We start from the raw sequence: 22,373 nt of genomic DNA on the forward strand, positions 1-22,373 counted from the left end.
ATATCATCCTTTGGAATCTCTTCATCCTTGCTGTCAGTAGTCAGCGGTAGCACATCACCTGCTTCTTCATCTGTGTCATCCATAGGTGATCGTCACCTGTACCATTCAATGCATTCAACATTCCACATTTCTTGAACGATTTGGAAATATTGTCAGCTTGTATTTCCTTCCATGAATCTACAATGGATTCATAGAGCAGTGGCAGTGATGGAGTCTTCATCCTGTCTCCTTTCATACATGTTTTCTCTCCATCATGCATCCAGTTATTCCACCTCTTTCTCATCATGTTCTTGAATGGCTTTTTGATGCCAACATCAACTGGCTGAAAAACACTTGTACGTCCACCAGAAATTACAGCTGCATCAGTGTTATGTGATTGGATGTTATCAACAACATTCTTTATTAGATGTGATCTAAACTGATCCCAGATGAGTAAATGTTTTTCCTTGCGTAGTCCACCATATTGTAAATTCCAAAATTCCTTTACCCATTTTTTACATCGACCTTCATCCATCTAGCCTTGCGAATGCACATGGATAACAATTCCTTTTAGAAATTTCTTCTTTGGCAAAGTTTTTCTCTGAAAAGCAGTCATCGGCTTTAACTTGGTGCCATCAGCTATACAAGAAAGACTGCAAGTAAGCCTACTTTTCTCACAGTCAGGCAGCATCCGAGGAAGCATCAAGAAAATCGATGTTTCGGGCATAAGCTCTTCATCAGGAAGGGAGGCCCTCTGCCTCTATTCCTGATAAAGGGCTTTTGTCCAAAACGTTGATTTTCCTGCTCCTCGGATGCTGCCTGATCGGCTCTGCTTTTCCAGCACCACTCTAATCTAAATTCTGGTTTCCAGTATCTGCAGTCCTCACTTTTGGCCTACTTTTCTCATGGCCAATGGTTCACACCAATATTGTTTTTTCTCTTTTGGGTTCACAGGTCGATTCTCCAGCATGTCAAGAGTAATGGGCATTTCATCCATGTTTCCTATGCATGATAACTTACAGCCTTCCTTCTGCCGATTTCTGATTACAAACCGGTGAAATGTAATATCTTATCTTCTAGTTCAGCCGGCATGTTTTGTGCAGTCTTTGTTCTGTGCCAAAGTACTAAGTCATGCCTTCTCATGAACCATGTGCACTATCCAGCACTTGCCTTAAAATCCAAAATTCCATCCTTCTTTGATTTGTTTTGTGCATGGATTCAGATAGCGTCACGTCTAACACATTTTCTATTTTGATGATTTTTCCAGTTGTGTCCATTTGCTAGGTTTACCTCTGCTGGCACACTTTCATTTTAGCTTTGCCTGAAATTGGTTGGATATCTTTTTCCAGTCTCTCACAAGTTTCTCTGAAACACAAAACTCTCTTGCTCTACACTGTTATTTATCTTCTCTGTAACTTCAATAACTTTCAGTTTAAACGCTGCTGTCTACTTTATTTTTCTGGAGTGCATTTTTACACAAAATGATAAAGAAATTTCAAAACTTCAAATAGGTATATGACTGTATTTCACGAGGTTGGTTGTCACCTGACTCTTTCGCAATTAGTGTGAATTGTGTATCAAATCACATAGCAGCATGAGAAAAAAAATCATTTCTTCATCTTAACATTAATGCACAGGATATTATCTTTACTCACAAATGGTGATCTGTTATCTGTGAAAAACTAGGGTTGACATTTACACGAGGTAAATGGAAAATTCCAGATTATTTGCCAAAAATAGGGAGCTGACTTTTGCACAAGATTGATTATTACTCCAGTATGGAGGGAAGGTAATATTAATCAACCTGTGTTATAAACCATCACTGGAGCAGTTGGGATTAAAATCAATGCTTTCCGACTCAAAGCTTGGGACATTACCACTGCACTACAATAGCCATCTAAATGACATGATGGATCCTATGTCCTTATCCAAACCCCACAAACCAGGCCTTGTTATCACATAGTCTGCTATTACACTCAATCCAATATTAGACATTAACAATCCCCATTCATAGCTATTCACCCTCCTAGCCAGATTATTATCCGCTCCTTTGTTAGTCTAACAGTTCTTCTCTCTCTATCCTCATTTATCATTTATTCCATACCCCTCCCCCCACCCTATTTTCCAATATTTCTAATCACACTTCCAATATTTCACATAATATTACCAAATTTCACTTCAGTCACCTTAGTGGCTGTGCACATAAGGGAGACAGTCAGCTAATTATCTTCTCTAAAATTGAATGGCATTCAAACTGCTACTTGCATTATTTCATCCACTTCCCTGTCTAACATTTAGCCTGAAGTTTCCTTCACCTTAAAGCTATGCCCGTTATCTTCAAGACATGCTTCAATTTTAAATAGTACTCTGGCTACAGAGAAAAATGATAGGCCTTGCTTCTCTTCCTGCTTCTGGATCCTTTTATCAGGTTAGATAATAATTTATTAAATTTAAGTAAGTTCAACAGTTTTGTTTGAACTGAAATTTCTTTGCATACATATTAATTTTTATTACAATTGCATGTACATATATGTTAAATGGAAATGATAGAACAATCTATTTATCAAAGCACCTTTGCACCAGAGTCATTTTCATGCTCTGCCCAGCAGTCTTCCCAGGAATTATTTTAATAGTGAAATCTTTCATTTCATATTGTTCGACTCAGAGGCAGTGCATCAATCTTTTGTAAGATTTAACCTTTGTAGTTTGGAGTCAAAGAGAGAAAGTGAGGACTGTAGATGCTGGAGATCAGAGTCAAAACGTGTGGAGCTGGAAAAGCACAGCAGGTCAGGCAACATCCAAGGAGCAGGAGAGTCGGCATTTGAGGGCATAAGCCCTTCATCAGTTTGGAGTGAAGTACCATCCTTCCCTACACAGGTAGCTGTTGGAAAAGATTTGCTAATCCATAATAGGCCCACAAAACCAAAATTGGCCAAATTATACCAGAACACCCAGAATTTCCAAGCAGTTCACAAACAGAATCAGACAGCACGCAGACAAGGGAATACACTTTAAGCTCCCACGGACAATAACAGAGCATCACAGATATCTCAAAGCCCCAAAGGCAGTTTCACAATCCAGCAATACCAAAGCCACACAAAGAGCAGGACAGACCAAGAGGCACCAGCAAGGACATGCTGCAGGAACAGGACAATGGAAGCACCTCACCACTTCAGAACATATATTAACACCTACCTGTGAAGAGGATTGGAACCATGATAGTGTCGGGATGTTGCATTGTGTGAAGAAACAGGACATTCTTCTGATATTTGTTTTCCAACTAGCATCCTTGCAAGTAAATTACTCCATTTCCAGGTATACATTGCAGTTTCCCATTTCTTAATCAGTGTCGTTGTGCAGCATTACTATAAAACTGGTCTCACCCTCAGCTCTGGGAAGAGAAATTTGATCTACCTGTATAGACTGTCAATTCTGTGTCAGCTGGTCTGTTTTCTCTTCTAGCGATATCGCTTGCAATAAATTGTTTGTCAATTTCACTTTGTGCTGTGTTTTATGATCTCTAACCTATTGGGCAAATTTCTCCAACAGTAACTATGCAGTACAAAATCTAAAACATAAACAGAACAGTACTGCAGAGAAGGAGACCATTTAATACAAAAGGACTGGGTGGACTAGTTCGAACAGTAATCCATTTAGTCCAGCGTAATCCCATATTCTAGTAATTATTTTCTTCTTCCATATACTTATCAATTACCTTTTGAAATCTACTCTTGAAGCTGTTTCCACTACCATATGGGGAGAGGGTGACTTGGTAGCAATGTTACTGAACTAGTAACCCAGAACACCAGGCAAATGTTCTTCATGGTAAACTGGTGAAATTTGAATTCAATATAATTTCTAGAATTAAAAGCTGGCCTAATCGTGACCAAATGAGCACCATCAATTGTCATTAAAAACCTCTTTGATTCACAAATGATGTGTATGGCAGCAAGTCTGCCATCCTTATCTGATCTGTCCTGTATGTGATTCCAGGCCCACATTAATGTGGCTGACTCTTAGTTGCCCTCTGGCCAATGGGCAATAAATACTGACCTAGCTAATGATGCCCACATCCTGTGAACAAATAATAAAAACCTGTTGATCTTCCAGCTGAAGGAGTTGACCCCGACTGAGTGTTGCAGACTGGCACATTCCAAGGTCCAGGACTACGTGTTGAGGGACGCGCTGAAGCTTGGGGCAGCTGCCGCCAAGGCACGGTGGGGAAAGACCACCGTTTAACATCTGCCTGTCTAAAGAAGATCAGGGGGCCCATGCAGTCATTTGGGCTCTGCTGACGCCTCAGCTCAATATATGAGTGAGAAATGCACTGATCTGTATGTAATAATGATAATTCGGAGCTGTGTATGTAAATGTGGAAATATGAATGGCATTACCTAATGTACAGTGTATCAAATTATTCTATGCATATTTTATGAATAAAGTATATTTTTGAAATATAAAAAAAATACAAACCCTTGTCAGCACAGCTTTCCATTAATTTATTACAATGTAGTGAGGAAGGGCGATTGGCTCCTTTCTTTTTAACCACCTCTCAGTTCTTAGCAACAAATATGTTTTGTTTTTCATGCATTTATCGTATTTAAATTAAAATGTAATTAACTCAGTCAAAACGAGGGAGTGAGATTACAAGGTTTTCTTGAGTGAATGAGAGAAGAATTTTATTATCTACTAATACTGAGAAAATAATAATCAAACACACACATAAACATAGATAATAAGCTTAAAAAAAGGAGGTGGAGTCAAGTAAAGCAATTCCAGTTTAAAGTTCTTTGAGTTGTAACAGTGACCTGAATCCTGACTGTTCAACTGTCACTTTGATTCTTTAGTGGTGATGAAGTTTGCAGATTCCTGAATCCATGGTGAGTGAATGTTGCTTCAAGTTGTTTTTTTCACTGGGCACTGAATTTGAGGTTGGAGCAGAGAGAATCTCCCAGTTCTTGCTTGCAAGTTTCCATTTTTCTGCACTGCAACACAGAAGCAGCTGTTACTTTGTGCATGTTGATATCTCACATCATTAATTCTCAAAGCTAGAGAATCTGGAGGCAACTTCCATTCCAAAGTGTCACTTCCAGAAAGGTGTGAATCAATTGGGAGATACTGATCTGAGTTTCAATGCTTTCCATAATAACATTAATTTTTGCTCAAATTAATCTTTCCGTGCAAATGGCTTGATGACATTGGCACAAATTCTTCAGGTGATTACAGCAACCATTTTAGGTCAGTATTTGTCTTTTTTAAAAATTCATTTTTGACCATGAAAGGTTTCAGGTCTTAAAATCAGCTGATGAACACTGAATATCAATTGTTTATGTTTATCATTAACGTAACTCATTTCTAAAAAAAGTTTCTCATTCTCTACCTAAACCTTCTGTGATTTTAAAGCTTTTATCAAATCTCCTCTTCGTCTTCTGAGCATTAAGTAGAATAATCCCAGCTTCTGTAGTTGTAATCCCTCATCTCTGGAACCATTCCAATAAATCTCTCTGAAAGCCACTCTAAAATCTTCACATCATTCTTGACTTATGGTGCCCAGAATTAAGCACACTTCTGCACGTTGGGTGAAATAATGTATATAAATATATAGTTTATGTAAAAACAGTCCCCAGGTCGCAAATAAATTATGTTCAGGAGTCGATTTGCAAATCCATTTGTATGCAAATCAGAAGACAATGTAGGGCCATATAATGGAGCCATTCAGAAATATAGCAAAAGTTTGTGTGTCAGATTTTTAAAATCACATCCTTGTACGAGAATATTTTCATAAGTATGAGCATTCCGAAGTCAGATGTTTGTAAATCGAAGACCGCTGCAGATTTGTTTCAATCTGTCTACAGCAAGGGTCCCTAACTCGTTACAATTTAGGGCGGCACGGTGGTACAGTGGTTAGCACTGCTGCCTCACAGCGCCAGGGACCTGGGTTCAATTCCCACCTCAGGCGACTGACTGTGTGGAGTTTGCACGTTCTCCCCGTGTCTGCGTGGGTTTCCTCCGGGTGCTCCGGTTTCCTCCCACAGTCACAAAGATGTGCGGGTCAGGTGAATTGGCCATGCTAAATTGCCCGTAGTGTTAGGTAAAGGGTATATGTAGGGGTATGGGTGGGTTGCGCTTCGGCGGGTCGGTGTGGACTTGTTGGGCCGAAGGGCCTGTTTCCACACTGTAAGTAATCTAATCTAAAATTCTGTGCTGACACCCCAAGAGGTCATTTTCCCAAGTGAGAATTAATGAACTCTCTCTACTTCTTTAATTAATCTCTCCCTCTCTTAGTTGTAACAAGATTAAGGTGAAAAAGATTCCTTTCCTTGTGCATACCTGTTCCAAATCCAAATATATTTCTGTTTTAAAAGGAGCCAATTTAAAGAAAATTTCTTGAGTTCAAGAAAGCCTGAGTCAATCAATTAAAAAGCAGAAAAATGCTAATAAAACATGAAATACGTACATACAGATGAGAAAGGACTCCAAAATGTAAAAGCAATTAAGGTTTGAATCAGTCTTTGGCTTGTCCATGATAAATAGATTGTGAAATTTTTCAGCTCTTGATGTGGGTGATTTCAGTAGCGTTGCCTTTGGCGGCTGGTGATTCTTGACTCTGCAGTGAGCTCATCATGTTCAGAGAAAGGAACAGAACCCACAGGAGATCATAGCCTATCTTTTTGAAGTCTTACTGTCTGAAGTTGGCTTAATACTTTAGAGATATGACATTCTCTCTCATGTCTTAGTGTAATCCCCACAATGATCTCTGCCTGGCAGCATCTGTGGCGAGAAAGCAGAGTTAATGTTTCAAGTCCGGAAAACTTCTTTATTCTCATTTAATTTCCCAGCTTTCTTTTGGCTTTACATCCTTTTTCATTAAAAAAATCACAATGTACTTAAATGTTCGATGTCTGAAAGTAATTTAAGGTTTTAGTCTATGGCCATGACTCACTCCTGAATTATGCTTTTCAAGTGGTATACAGGGGAGTCAGGAGGTGTGTTATATGCCACCTTTGAAGCCTCTCACTTGATCTTGTAGCCACAGTATTTATGTCACTGGTCCAATTCCAGTCTGTTCAGTTGTGACGCCTGACGTTGATAGTGGCTCATTGCCGACTGGATTGGTTAGGGCTATTAGCACTGGAGTTTGAAGAATCTCATAGAAACCTATAAAATTCTAGCAGGAATAGACCAGGCAAATGCAGGAAGGATGTTCCTGATGACCAGGGAGTTGAGAACCAAGAATCAAAGTCAAAGGATACAGGATAGTCCATATAGGACAGAGATGAGGCAGAGAGTGGTGAGCCTCTGGAATTCTCTGCCACAGGAAGCTGTTGAGGCCAAAACATTGAATGCTTTCAAGAAGGCTTTATATATAGTTCCTAGGGTTAAAGGGATCAAAGGGAATGCGAGAAAATGGGAACAAGGTAGGATGATCGGTCATAGAATGGTGGAACAGGCTCCAAGAACAGAATGATTGACAATGTTTACTATGCCAATGTTTCCATGTTAATGCATTAATATGTCAATGGAGATGGTTTGATTGCTTTTTGCTGGCGGTGGTCTTTGGCTGGCATTCGTGTGGCATGAATATTACTTATCAGCTCAGGCCAAGATGTTTCCCTGGACTTGCTGCATGTGGACATGGACTGCTGAGGACTTGCAAGTGGTGCTGAAAACTGAGCAAAAAATCAACTACAAATATACACACTTTTAACCTTATAATGGATGAAGATGGCTGATCCCAGGACATTACTCTGAAAACTCCCTGCAGCAAGGTCCTGTAACTGAGGTGATTAACCCCCAATATCCAGAACTATCATTCTCTCTGTTAGGTATGACTCCAATCAATGGAGAGTTTACAACCAGATTCTCATTGTCTTTAGATTTCCCAGAGTTCCTTGATAACACATTTCATCAATTGCAGCCTTGATGGTAAAGACTGTTGCACCCATCTCACCTCTTAAATCCTGCATTTTTGTTCATATTTGGACCAAAGCATGAAATCAGGAGCTGAGTGGGCCTAGCAGAACCCAGATCCAAACTAAACCTTAGAGAATAGGTTGTTGCTGCTTAAGTGCTACCTCCACCTCAATCACTTTCCTGATGATGAAGACATAATGGGTGGTAATTGGCTCGATTGGATTTGTCCAGCTTTTTGTGGGCAGAAGATAACTGGGCAATTTTCTGCATTGCCAAGTAAATGCCAGTGTTATAGCTGTATTGTGTGAGTTTGGCTATCAGTGCAGCTAGTTCTGGAGCACAGATCATCAGTATTACTGCTGGAATGTTTTCAGGTTCACAGCCTTTGGAGTGTCTATGCTTTCAGCCATTTATTGGAATCATGTGGAGGGAAGTGAATTGGCAAAAGACTGCACCTAGGATTCTGGGGATTGCTGGACAAACCTGGAGATGCAATTAAAATTAAAATTAAAATTGCAAAGCCTCTGGCCACAATCCTGCAATCCTCCATAAATATAGGGTCAGTGTTAGACAACATTTCTGTTCAACAAATGTGTGAGGAATTAATAGGCAACTATGTACCTGTCAACCTAATGTTAATGATGGAAAACTTTTTACAGTCAATAATTTGGTCAAGGGAAATTAATATTTAGAAAGGTATGGGCCAGTAAATGAAATTTAACAAGCTATATTACGAACAAAAAATTCTAGGAAAAACTCCACATGTCAGGTAGCATCTGTGGAGAGAGAAGTGGAGTCGATGCTTCAGGTTATGTCTTTTAATCAGAAATAATGAATCTTCAGATGCTGCTGGGTCTGCTGAGTTTTTTTTCCAGCATCAGCAGTAATTTAATCTTGTTCAAAGAAAATTGTGTTTTTTACTAATTTGACTGAGTTCTATGATGATGAAGTAACTGGAAAGATTGATGATGGTATTAAAGTTGGCATTGTGTACATAGATTTTCAAAAGATATTTGTCAAAAGCACAACATAAACAATGTATTCATAACATTTAAACTCATGAGATCCATGTGATAATGGAAATTTGGAACAAAAGTTCAGTATGGCACAGCAAATAGAGAAGAATGATAAACAGTTGTTTTCCAGACTGAAGAGCTGTTCTCCACGGATTAATATTAGAACAATAGCTCTTTTGATATGTATTAATTATCCAAACCTGGATACAGAACATGATTTCAAAGTTTGCAGAAGAGACAAAATATATGAATAGGTGATTTCCTCAAATTCCAGGAGCAGCAATTATTGCTTCATATGTTGTTGCGTTGTTTTGGAACTTTGGGGAAAAAGGTCAAAACAGCAGCAATTCTAAAAGGGAGAAAGACAGATAAAAGGCAGTGACTGCATGGTCACTGAAGGAGAGAGAGAGAAAGAAACCTCCACTGCTAACTTGCTCAGCAGTAAATCTGCACAGTTACTGCCTTGGCAGTTTGAGTTCATGTATCTCTGGACATCAAAGTGCATTTGGATAATTAACAAACAGCAAAATTCACAGCTGATCTTGGAGGAACCTGTGGGGGAGAGCTCACAACACAGGAACAGATAAGTGCATAGTTTTTAACGGGTAACCTTGCTGTAAGTCTGCAGTGGTGTGTATCTCTTCATTAAATTGTAAAAATATACAGAGGAACTTCAATTATCCGAATGACATGGGCAAGAAGTACTGTGTTTGGATAATCAAATGCTGGATAACACAGTTCAACCGAGCATTGGGATCTTGCAATCTTGTTCAGATAATCTGAAATTTGGATAATTGAATGCCGGATTATCGAAGTTCCTCTGTAAACCATAATTGCTAAGATGGCCTGGAGCACTATTTTTTAAAGCAAAAAGATGGTGCTATTTTCTGACTCTGTAGATTGTGAACGATCAAAGATGGCCTTTAGTAGAGTGAAGTGCTCATCCTGTTAGATGTGAAGTTTAGGGAGAGTTTCCATGTTACTACTGATTATGTCTGCAGGAAGTGTCTTTGGTTGCGAATCTTATCAGATTGAATGGATCAGTTGAAGCAACATTTAGAGGCAATCAGGATTTTAGAAGAGCTAGGGGATATGATGGATGGCAGTTACAGGAAGACAGAAGAGCTGCAGATACAGTCAGGTAGATGGGTTAACTCCAAAAAAGGTAGGAGGGGTAGCCAGGTAGTGCAGGAAAATGTAGGGGGTGATGCACTCTCAGGGGAATGTAGCACGGAACAGCTAAGTTTCTGGTGTCAAGACTGGCTCTAATGTAATGAGGGGTACGTTGGGTTCCAAGAGATTGGTTGTGATTGTGGATTCTCTAGTCAGAGCATAGACAGATAGTTCTCAGCCAGCAACAAAAAATCAGAATGGTGTGTTGCCTCCCTGGTGCCAGGATCAAGAATATCTTGGAGAAGATACAGAATATTCTCAAAGGGGAGAGAGACCAGCAGGGGGTCATTGTATACATTGGAACCAATGACATAGGGAAAGAAAAGGATGAGATTGTGAAGAGAGAATATCTAAAATTAGGCAGCAACTTAAAAAAGTCTTCAAGGGTAGTAATATCAGGACTACTCCCGCAGCTGTGAGCTAGTGAGGGTAGGAATAGGAGGATAGAGAATATGAATGCATGGCTGAGGAGATGGTGCAGGGGAGATTTTTAGATCATTGGAATCTCTTCTGGGAAAGACATGACCTGTACAAGAAAGGTAGATTGCACCTGAATTGGAAGAGGACTAATGTACTGGCAGGGAGATTTGCTAGAGCTGCTCGGGAGGATTTAAATTAGTAAGGTGGAGGTTGGTATTATAGATGAGGGATAGCATTACTGCTGTACTTAGGAAGGATATTCCTGGGAATACATTCAAGGAGATTATTTCAGTGGAATTGAGAAATAAGAAAGGGATGATCACATTATTTGGATTTTACTATAGACCCCCTAATAGTCAATGGAAAGTTAAGAAACACATTCGTCAGGAGATTTCAGTTACCTGTAAAAATAATAGGGTGGTTCTGGTACGGGATTTTAACTTTCCAAGCATAGACTGGGACTGCCATAGTGTTAGGGGATTAGATGGAGAGGAAATTGCTAAGTGTGTATAAGAAAATTTTCTGATTCAGTCTGTGAATGTTTTTATGAGAGAATGTGCAAAATGTGACCTACTCTTGGGAAATAAGGCAGGGCAGGTGACTGAGGTGTCAGTGAGGGAACACTTTGGGCCCAGTGATGATGGATCCGAATGAAAAGTTGAAATTCTAAATTGGAGGAAGGCTAATTTTGATGGAATTAGGCAAGAACTTTCAAAAGCTGATTGGGGGCAGATGTTTGCAAATAAAGGGATGGCTGGAAAATGGGAAGCCTTCAGAAATGAGATAATGAGAGTCCAGAGACAGTACATTCCTGTCAGGGTGAAATGTAAGGCTGGTAGGTGTAGGGAATGCTGGATGACTAAAGAAATTGAGGGTTTGATGAAGAAAAAGAAGGAAGCATATGTCAGGTATAGACAGGAGAGATCGAGTGAATCCTTAGAAGAGTATAAAGGCAGTAGGAATACAATTAAGAGGGAAATCAGGAGGCCAAAAGGAGGACATGAAATAGTTTTAGCAAATAGGGTTAAGGAGACTTCAAAGGGATTTTATAAATACATCAAGGACAAAAGGGTACCTAGGGAGAGAATAGGGCCTCTCAATGATCAGCAAGGCAGCCTATGTGTGGAGCCACAGGAGATGGGGGAGATGCTAAATGAGTATATTTCAGCAGTATTTACAGTGGAAAATGACATGGAAGGTATAGAATGTGGGGAAATAGGTGGTGACATCTTGAAAAATGTCCATATTACAGAGGAGGAGGTGCTGGATATCATGAAACGCATAAAAGTGGATAAATCCTCATGACCTGATCAGGTGTACCCTTGAACTCTGTGGGAAGCGAGGGAAGTGATTGCTGGGCCCCTTGCTGAGATACTTGTATCATTAATAGTCACAGGTAAGGTGCTAGAAGACTAGAGGTTGGCTCAAATGGTGCCACTATTTAAGAAAGGTGGTAAGAAAAAGCCAGGGAATTATAGATTGTGAGCCTGATTTTCTGAGGGAATCCTGAGGGACATGATTTGCAAGTACTCAGAAAAGCAAGGACTGATTAGGATTAGTCAGCATGGCTTTGTGCGTGAGAAATCATGTCTCACAAACTTGATTGAGTTTTTTGAAGAAGTAACAAATAAGATTGATGAGGGCAGAGCGGTGGACGTGATCTATATGGATTTCAGTAAGGCATTCAAAAAGGTCAGTCATGGGAGACTGGTTAGCAAGATTAGATCTCATGGAATACAGGGAGAACTAGCCATTTGGATGTAGAACTGGCTCAAAGATAGAAGACAGAGTATGGTGGTAGAGGGTTGTTTTTCAGACTGGAGGCTTGTGATCACTGATGTACCACAAGGAGCAGGCTGGATCTACCACTTTTCGTCATTTGTATAAATGATTTGAATATGAACATAGGAGGTATAGTTAGTGTGATTGCAGATGACACCAAAACTGAAGGTGTAGTGGAAAGCAAAGAAGGTTACTTTAGAGTACAATAGGATCTTGATCAGATGGACAAATGGGCTAAGGAGTGGCAGATGGAGTTTAATTTAGCTATTGTGAGGTGCTGCATTTTGTAAAAGCAAATCAGAGCAGGATGTGTACACTCAATGGTAATGTCTTGGGGAGTGTTGCTGAACAAAGAGACCTTGGTATGCAGGTTCTTAGTTCCTTGAGAATAGAATCGCAGGTAGATAGGATAGTGAAGAAGGCATTTGGTGTGCTTTCCTTCATTGGTCAGATATGGAGTACAGGAGTTGGGAAGTCATGTTGCGGCTGTACAGGACATTGGTTTGGCCACTTTTGGAATATTGCATGCAATTCTAGTTTCCTTTGTATCGGAAGGATGTTGTGAAACTTGATTTGGAGATGCTGGTGTTGGACTGGGGTGTACAAAGTTAAAAATCACACAACACCAGGTTCATTTGGAAGCACTAACTTTCAGAGTGCTGCTCCTTCATCAGATGGTTGTGGAGTATAAGATCATCTGACACAGAATTTATGTCAAATGTTTACAGTGTGACGTAACTGAAATTATATATTGAAAAAGACCTGGATGGTTTGTGAAGTCTCTCATTGTTTAGAATGGGTATGTTGGTTTCAGTTCTTTCATATATAAATCACAGAACTTCCTTAAAGTTACACTCTCAAGTGAACTCTAACAATCGGTGCCACCTTGGCCCAGGTGTGAGGCTGTCCGTGCCCCAATGTTCAGACTGATTCTAATCTAAAAAAAGGATTTACAGAATCTTACAAGGATTAATGCAGTATTTGAGCAAAATAAAATGTAATTCTACAAGTATAAATTCACCCCACAAACTTGCATGTATGTGTGTGAGCATGAGTGTAAAGGGGTATAGGTTTGTGAGAGGGTGCATGTGTGAGTGTGGGAGTGTATGCATATATGTGTGAGCGTATGAGAGAGAGCTTGTGTATGAAAGAGAGTCTGCGTGAGTGTATGTGTCTATAGAGGTCACCTGTAGTGTGACATGAACCCAAGGTCCTGGTTGAGGCCATCCTCATGGGTACCAAACTTGGCTATCAGCCTCTGCTAGCCCACTCTGCATTGTTGCCTGTCCCGAAGTCCGCCTTGGAGGATGGATACCCAAAGGTCCGAGGTTGAATGTCCCAGACTGCTGAAGTGTTCTCCAACTGAGAGGGAACATTCCTGTCTGCTGATTGTTGTGCGGTTTCCATTCATCCGTTGCCGTAGCCTCTGCTCGGTCTCACCAATGTATCATGCCTCAGGGCATCCTTGCCTGCAGCGTAAGAGATAGACAATGTTGGCCCAGTCACTTGAGTATCTGCCACGTACATGGTGGGAGGTATCCCCACGCATAATGGTGGTATTCGGGTCGACACTCTGACACGTCTTGCAGTGTCCACTGGGTCAAGCTTGTATAGTGCTGTCCTGAAAGCCAGGCAGTTTGCTGTGAACAATGATCTGTTTGAAGTTTGGTGGCTATTTGGTGGCGAGAGTGGAGGTGTGGGGAAGGTCTTGGCAAGGTGCTCATCCTCACCGATAATGTGTTGTAGGCTACAAAGAACATGATGTAGTTTTTCGGCTCCTGGGAAATACTGAACAACAAAGGGTACCCTGTCAGTTGGAGCTCGTGTCTGTCTCCTGAGGAGGTCATTACGGATTCTCACTGTGGCACGTCAGAATTGGCAGAACTTGTGTTAAGCATCATACCCCATTCTTATGAGAGCATCCTTGAGTATCTCCAGGTGCCTTTCATGTTCCTCCTCATCTGAACAGATCCTGTGTATGCATAGGGCTTGCTCGTAGCGGATGGCTATTTTAATGTGTTTTGGGTTCAAGCTGGAGAAGTGTAGAAGTGAGGTTATCCGTGTGTTTGTGGTGGAGTGAGGTGCTGAGATGCCTATCCTTGATGGAGTTGCATGTGTACAAGAAGGAGCTAGATATTAGAAAGTAGTCCACAGTAAGTCTGAGGGTGGGATGAAACTCGTTCATATCACTGTGTAGCTGTTTCAGTATCTCCTCGCCATGGGTCCAAAGGAAGAAAATATCGTCAATATACCTGGTATATAGTGTTGGTTGGAGGTCCTGCGTAGAGAAGAAATCTTGTTTGAACCAGTGCATGAAAATGTTGGCATATTGGGGTGCAAATTTGGTCCCCGTGGTTGTTCCGTGTGTCTAGATAAAAACTGGTTGTCAAAGGTGAAAATGTCATGGTTGAGGATAAAGTGGATGAGTTGTAGAACGGTGCTCAGAGATTGGCAGTTGTTAGTGTTGAGGACTGAGACTGTTGCTGTGATGCCGTCATTGTGGGGAATGCTGGTATAGAGTGCTGAAATGTCCATTGTGATGAGGAATGTTCTCGGTTCGACTGCTCCGTGGGTGCTAAGTTTCTGGAAGAAATCTGGAGTGTCGTGACAGAAGCCGGGGGTCTTCTGTACAATGGGCTTCAAGATGCCTTCGATATAGCCAAAAAGGTTCTCACACAAAGTCCCACTGCCTGATACGATGGAGTGTCCTGGTGTGTTGGCATTGCGTATCTTTGGTAGGCAGTAGAAGTAGAAGCCGACATGAGAAGTATGTGGGATGAGGTCGCATAGGGAATTCTGAAGGACTGGATCCAAAGTCCTGATTAATGTTTTTAGTTCACGAGTGTGCTCTTTGGTTGGATCGACCAGTAGTTGCCCACTGTGTTCCTGGTTGTTCAGTTGTCGGTACACTTCCTTGCAGTAATCTGTTCTATTCTGAATGATGATGGCTCATCCTTTATCTGCTGATTTGATGATTGGTTGGTTTGGTGATTGGTTTTGAGAGCATAGATGGTGTTGCCTGGTGGTTGGGTGATGTTTTGCTCTACTTTGTTGGTGCAGCTGATGAATCTGGCATTTATATATTCCCTGACGGTTTGAGCATACATGTCAAGCTCAGGGTAATGGCCTTCCAGTGGGGTCCTTCTTTGGTCGTCCCTCTACAGTTTCCTGATGACTGTTCCAGTTCCTCAGTGAACTCATTGGAATCACTGCTGGCATCTTGAAAGAATTCCCAGAGTCTCATTCATCTGATGAATTCCACTATGCCTCCCGCAAGACCCATGGGGTCCATTTTGGTGGTGGGGCAGAAATTGAGATCCTTGCTTCAATCTCTTCCTGTTCAACGGTGTGGTCCAAGAGTTCAGAAAAGATTTACAAGGATGTTGCCAGGTTGGAGGATTTGAGCTACAGGGAGAGGCTGATTAGGTTGGGGCTGTTTCCCCTGGAGGCTGAGGGGTGATCTTATAGAGGTTTATAAAATCACAAGGGGCATGGATTGGATAAATAGACAAGGTCTTTCCCCTGGGATGGACGGTCCAGAACTAGAGGGCAAAGGTTTAGATTGAGGGTGGAAAGATATAAAAGGGACTTAAGGAGCAACATTTTCAGAGAGTGGTGTGTGTATGGAATGAGCTGTAAGAGGAAATGGTGGAGGGTGCTACAACTGCAGCTTTTAAAAAGTCATCTGGATGGGTATATGAATAGGAAGAGTTTAGAGAGATATGGGCCGAGTGCTGGCAAATGGGACTAGATTAGGTTAGGACATCTGGTCAGCATGGATAAGTTGGACCAAAGGGTCTGTTTCCGTGCTGTAAATCTCTATGACTTTATAATAGATGAGCAGGATCAGAACAAACAGGAGAGCTTAGAGTGGAAAATTAAATGTCCTGTAGACATGTAGAAAGACAATAATTCTAGTGGGAGGAATAGGAGATGAAGAACGAGCGATGAAATGTTAAAGTGGTTTTGGAACAGAGATTCTTGGTGTGTGTTGTACGCAATATTTAGAAATAGCGGGAGAAGTTTAAAACAAATGGGATTCTCAGCTTTATTGATTGAAGTCTAGATTTAAGAAGCAAGAAAGTGATGCTAACCTTCATAAAACATGTCAAAATGCCAGTTGGAGTATTGTGATCAGTTCCAGGCACCGGAGTTCAAGTATCCATCCCATTTCCCTATCCCTGTGTTGGTCAAAGCAAAACACTCAGGGACGCAGTATAGTTTTACCTCCTTCATCTTTATTCCGGGCCTTGAAGGGAGAGAGAACGATCGCCCATGTACACAAGACATGAGTTCTCAGTCTTCTCTCGAACAGCAGTTTCTTAATTAATTATATAGTAATTTACAGGGAGAAGCATCCAGGGAAGGCAATATACACATTGAATGGGTGACCATTACCATCAGCAAGTGTCAATAGTAAAGATTAAGCCATCTGCTGTTACACAATGAATGTTCTTAACCTTGTTCACTGGATTCACTTTGTTAACTGTCTTTACATATGAATACTTCTTCATATTGTTAAATGGCTTTACACTTCCTTTGCCTCCAGCACCTCATTGTTTACTGCATGTTCTTATCTGATCCGCGCTGTGCTTGCCGAACCTTTTGTTTCACAAAAACTCAAAACTTAATTCTTTCCCTACTAGCTCAAACCCTATACACTTTCTCACAGGAAGGTGCCAAAACATTGGTTGCTGCACCGAATTAATTGGTATACTGAGATTTACATAAATCATGTTAATGTTTCAAGTCCAACATGATTCTTCTTTGGAAATGAAGCGAGCTGAAAATGACAGCAATAGCATAAAAGCCATCAAAGCGCAGCCACCATCAGTCTGAAGAAGTTATTATCAGACTTGAAATATTAACTTCCTTTCTCTCTCCACAGACACTGCCATATCTGCTGAGTTTCTCCAGCCATTTCTACTTTTAATTCAGATCTCCAGCTTTCACAATATTTTGCTTTGATTTCATGTAAATCATGATGAAATGGTTGATTATATGAGTAAAAGAGAGAAACCACCAGTCTCTCATGAGCATGGGAAGAGAGAGGTATAGACATTACGTTGGACAAAAGAATTATTACTATTCGGCCCACCATACATGCACTGAAATGAAAAGCCTTATTTAGATAAGAGACAAGCAGCTCAGAGATTGTGTCTGGATAAACACCCATCACCCAGAGATATTCTCAACATGTATATCAATGTGAAGGGAGCAGCATTGATACTAAGGAAAAGATAAAGCAGATTTAAAGGATGAGGTACATCAGTTATACAAAGGGACTGAGAAAAAGCTGATCTTCTCCATTGAGCAGAGAAGATTGAGATGTTATAATGTTCAAAATTATTAATAGCTCTGAAAGACTCCATAAGGAGGAATGATTCTACTAACAGGAAGATTAAATCTCATTGAACATAGATTTAAGATAATTGATCAAAGAACCTGAGGCGACATGAGAAAACACCTTCGCCAATGAGCTGTTAGAGAAAGTCACTGAGATTGTAGTTGCACAGAAAGAGGTCTTCCAGCCCATCCTGGTCTTATGGTCTTATCATGTTCACTTTGGTCACTCTGAGTCCATTTTTCATCACTTGGCCTATAGCCTTGTGAAACAAAAATTATTTTCTGTCGAACCTGTTCAGAAATGTTATTACACACCTCTGGAATGGATGCACTTACAGTCATAGAGATGGACAGCACGAAAACAGACCCCTTGGTCCAACTCATCCACACCGACCAGATATCCCGATCTAATCTAGCCCCAATTGCCAGCACCTGGCCCATATCCCTCTAAAACCTTCCAGTCATATACCATCCAGAGGCCTTTTAAATGTTGCAACTGTACCATACTCCAGTATTCCTCTGGCAGCTCATTCCACACATGTACCACCCTCTGCATGAAAAAGTTGCTCCTTAGGTCCCTTTTATATCTTTCCCTCTCATCTTAAACCTATGCCTACCAGTTTTGGACTCCTCCACCCCAGGGAAAAAACGCTGTCTATTTATCCTATTCAAGTCCCTCATTATTTTGTGAACCTCTATAAGGTCACCCCTCAGCCTCCGACACTCCAGGGAAAACAGCCCCAGCCTATTCAGCCTCCACTTGAACCCAGATCTCCTGGTTCAGAGGTAAGGTCACTACCACAGCAACATTATACTTTGCTCACCTAAATAGTTCTTAACTGCCTTGAGAGCTTTCATCTTTTCCACTGTTTAAGCAGCGAAATCCTGATATCCACAACACTCCGTGTGAAAAATATCCTCAGATCCCTCTGAACTTGCTGCTCCTTAACCTAAAACTTTGTCCCCTGGTTACTGACTCCTTTACTAAGGAGAAACGTTTCTCCCTATATACCGTCTTCATGCTCTTCATTACTTTGTGTACTTAAATCAGGTACTCCTTCAGCCTTCTCTGCACTAAGGAAAACTACCCCACCTTAAAGGGTCTCTTCATGGTTGAATCGATGCAGTCCTGGCAACAATCTAGTAAATCTCCTCTGCACCCTCTGATGTAATCACATCCTTTGGTAATCAAGTTCACATTGCCTGAAAGAGTGGACGAAATAAATGCAATACTCATAATCAAAAGAGAACTCAATCCATTCTTGAAGGACTATGTCAAATTACCAGTATCAGCCGATCCGATAAACTAAATAGCCTTCTATTCGGTTGCCTTCTATCCTTGCTGATTTTCGACATCATCCGAAAAGCAAGAGATATTCTTGCTTCAAGCGAAGCCATATGTCGAAGTGCACAAAACTATTTAATCATAATCAGACGAAAGAGCAAAAGTTTATCAAGTGATTAGTCCAGTGCAAGAGTCTGATGCTCCTGGTCATGTAAAAACATGATACAAAACTAGTAGTTCCGTCTTTCTGCAATCGTGCAAAATGGGCGGTTCGGAAATCCATGAATGGAAAGGACTCGAGTGAACGCAATAACCTCGGTGTAGTTCACGCCCTGCGAACTGCCGGCGATTCATTGTGAATCAGGTTGACCTCTGACAGATGATGGCTGTTCCAATTGGATGATTGACAGGCTGCTGAAGAGGTGTGTCAGGGTCTGGCATCACTGCGCGTGCGCCATGACGCAAAGGCGCTCCCTGGAGTTGTAGTCGCGCCCACAGGGTTACTGATACAGGAAGGTAGGAAAGACTATATGTCCCTTCATACCTCGCGCCAGTATGTGGGGGTGGGCCGGAGATGCACGCCTGCGCATTGGTGCCTCGCTCAGCTGTTCATTGCAGCCTCTGGGAGTTTCCAATGTGTTAGATTCTGGGAGGAGGGGTACTCGACTTTGGAATTTACAACCTCCGGACGTTCGATTGGAACGTGGTGTTGGCAGCGCAGGGAATGATCCACTGAGGCCGAGTTGCCTCTTCAAGCGGGGCGGCTGCAACCTTCCCCCAATCATCCCGCAAGTCAAGACTTTTTCGTTTTATTTTTCGTTCTGTCCTCTTACAATCGCTTTCCATTCTCTGCATTCGCCATGCTGCTGCTGGTCCCTTGCCTGAGGAGAGTTTTGCGACCCGCCCGGACTCTGGCGTGTAGCCTCGGCTCTGGAAGGAGAAGCGAAAGCTGTCCGTTCCTTCTCCCTGCCCCTTCGTTGCTGTCCTGCCGGAGCACCGTCGCCCCAGCCGCTGCTTTTCCCCCGCGCTGCTTCGGCACCCATTCGGCCAAGGAGCCGGTGGAGCCCCTGAACACGGCGCAGGGAGCCCGGGATTTTATCTACAGCCTGCACTCGAAAGAGAGGAAGAGTCTGTTGCAGGAGCTCCAGAGATTCGAGGCCATGGCGATGGCACAAGGTAAGGGAATGGCAGTGTATGTGTGAAAAGACAAGGACACTGTCTGACTTGTCAGAGTGGCCTTACTGACTTTCTGCCAAGGGAGAAAAGAGCCACTGAAGTCGGATGGGGAGGGGGAGTTGTGCCCTGACAGAGGCTGGGCTGGGGAAGGAAGCAAACACGTGGGTACCTGAACACAGAAGCTGTGGATGCAGATGACTGGACAGGGAGGAATGTGGTTCAGCTCCCGTAACTTGGGGAGAGAGCGAGAGAAGTGGAGACTTTCAAGTTACTCAGGCAGGGAAAAGTGCTCGAATCATCAATGGGGCAATTAAAGTCGTTACTGAACGTACTACACGTAATTATTGTGGAAAAAATGAATTGAAGTGGCTTACTAAAGATTTATAACTAAAATACTGTGGATGCTGCAAATGTAAGAAAAAGCGCCCGAGAAAATCAGCGGCAGTCAATATCAGTGTAGAGTGTTCATTTTTTTGACACCTCTGTTCTGTACTGTAGCTGGAATGGAAAAGTTGACTTTGCTTCCCTTCCCAAAGACGCTGCCAGAGCTGTTGAGTTTCTCCTGCTCCTTGTGTTTTTATTATTGAGGGTTTAATCTATGACTTTGTCCTTGGAATGCTATTTTTAGAGGATCTGCCTGCATCTCTTCTACATTTGTACTTGCATCTCTGAAGTCAGCCTTTGACAGTGCTGGCATCAGGACCAGAGTTGGTGTCTTCAATTTGTTCTGGAGCGTTGAAATGACAAAGGGGATGGAATATGTGCATTGGACGAGTTTTTGAGTCTCTGCTTGATAACATTGTAAATTGGCTGTCTTCAGATTACTGCTCTTTTAAATGACTTGACAATTTTGAGTACAGGTAGAACTTGCGCGCGTAAACATGCCTTTATCGAAGCATCAAGCTCTGACGCTTGGTATTTGCAGTTCCTGGTTTGCAGATATACATTTTTCTTGGGTTTCTTTATAAACTGGGAGAGGGAACTTATTTTTCGGCGGCGAGTTTAAAATGAAATGGCTCATTCTGAACTGGCTGGAATAACAGCTAGTATTCCCATCTGTCTGTTTGTTTTTCTTCTAGTTCCATTCTGATTTCAATGATGGAATATCGAAAGCGCATGGTTCCTTCGGGTTACATTTCGATATGTTGTGTTTTGAGTGCATAGTTTCGATAACAACATTTGTTCTTGGTTAAGATCGCAGAGTTATTAGTGTAATTGCAAAGAGAAACAAGTTCTGGGAAATGATCAGGGGGCAATGCTTTTCTGAGGGAAATTAGAGTCAAATTTATCTGCAGGGACATAACCGATGCGTGACAGTGCGACATAGTCAAGTGCGCCTGTTAGCTGTGCTTCGAAACTCCGTCAGGTACTAACTTTACACATGCTTGGGTGTATGAGTGGTGAGGGAGTGTGGTGGAGGGAGGAGACTGAGAGTTCGATCTTGGGGAATGAGTCATATGTGTGACCCTGTTTAGTTCAGTGCTACCGTGTGAGACTGAGTCGATCACCTGTCGGACATATGGATGGGTGGTATTGGCGGAAGGGTTACCTACTGCTGGTTATTTTTCTGCTTCAGTGGCGGAGGAGCGGCATCTATGGAGGTACAGCGCTCCCAGCAGCCCAAGCGCACGTGAAAGACGCTTATGGGCTCCACAGCGCCTTGCTGCTCGCTCTCCAGCCGCTGAAAGCACCGGGAGACGCTGGTCCCTTATCACTAGCACTCACTTGTGAACAGTTGTACATAGTAATTGGCAGATGGACCTTCAGTTGTGGAACCAGGAGTCAACGTTTCACTGCCATCCTGAATGTTAGGGGAAACCTGTTGCATGGAGAACTGCGCTCTTTGACGACTGTACCATAATACCAGGTGTGTGTGTGTGTGTGTGGGGGGGGGGGGGGGGGGGGGGGAGGAGAAGATGGGGCTGGAAGGATGCTGGTTCAGACGAAGGGGTTTCAACTTTTGAAAATTCTTTTGGGGGCAGAGGACTGCAACAGTGTTCAATTTAAGTGACACAGGATTGTAATTTTTGGGACTCTAGCTAGCTGACGTGAGAGTATGTATTGGATGATGTGAATCCTTTTGAGCTGATGATGCAGCACCTCAAAGACATGACGACAAAATACTCAAAAGGTTCTTTTTGTTGAAAGGCCTTGCACACAGTACTGCCGCACTTTATCCAAATGCTGGCTACAGTCAGTAGCTCTGGATTTGACCAAATGCACCTGGTTGGAGATTCACGTGCAATCCTGTCTGCATGTTTTGAATCTGGCCTGAAAATGTC

At 42.0% G+C, this 22,373-nt stretch overlaps 1 protein-coding gene and 1 long non-coding RNA gene across 2 annotated transcripts in view; one reads left to right on the forward strand and one right to left on the reverse strand.

The window, feature by feature from the left end:
* Window positions 1–4,620: 4,620 nt before the first annotated feature.
* Window positions 4,621–19,247, reverse strand: LOC132815379 (uncharacterized). The gene is made up of 3 exons (XR_009644642.1): window positions 18,915–19,247; window positions 6,437–6,750; window positions 4,621–4,964 (listed from the first exon to the last, which is right to left on the reverse strand). It is a non-coding gene; the product is annotated as an uncharacterized LOC132815379 (long non-coding RNA).
* Window positions 19,248–19,544: 297 nt separating this feature from the next.
* tmem65 (transmembrane protein 65) overlaps window positions 19,545–22,373 on the forward strand; it is an 82,743-nt gene continuing 79,914 nt past the window's right edge. Inside the window, exon 1 of the mRNA XM_060824265.1 lies at window positions 19,545–20,091. Within this exon, the coding sequence (XP_060680248.1) occupies window positions 19,776–20,091 (316 nt within the window). The 5' untranslated portion in view covers window positions 19,545–19,775. The remainder of the gene's footprint in view (window positions 20,092–22,373) is intronic.

Source organism: Hemiscyllium ocellatum, chromosome 4, assembly GCF_020745735.1.
Source record: "Hemiscyllium ocellatum isolate sHemOce1 chromosome 4, sHemOce1.pat.X.cur, whole genome shotgun sequence".
NCBI lineage: Eukaryota > Metazoa > Chordata > Chondrichthyes > Orectolobiformes > Hemiscylliidae > Hemiscyllium > Hemiscyllium ocellatum.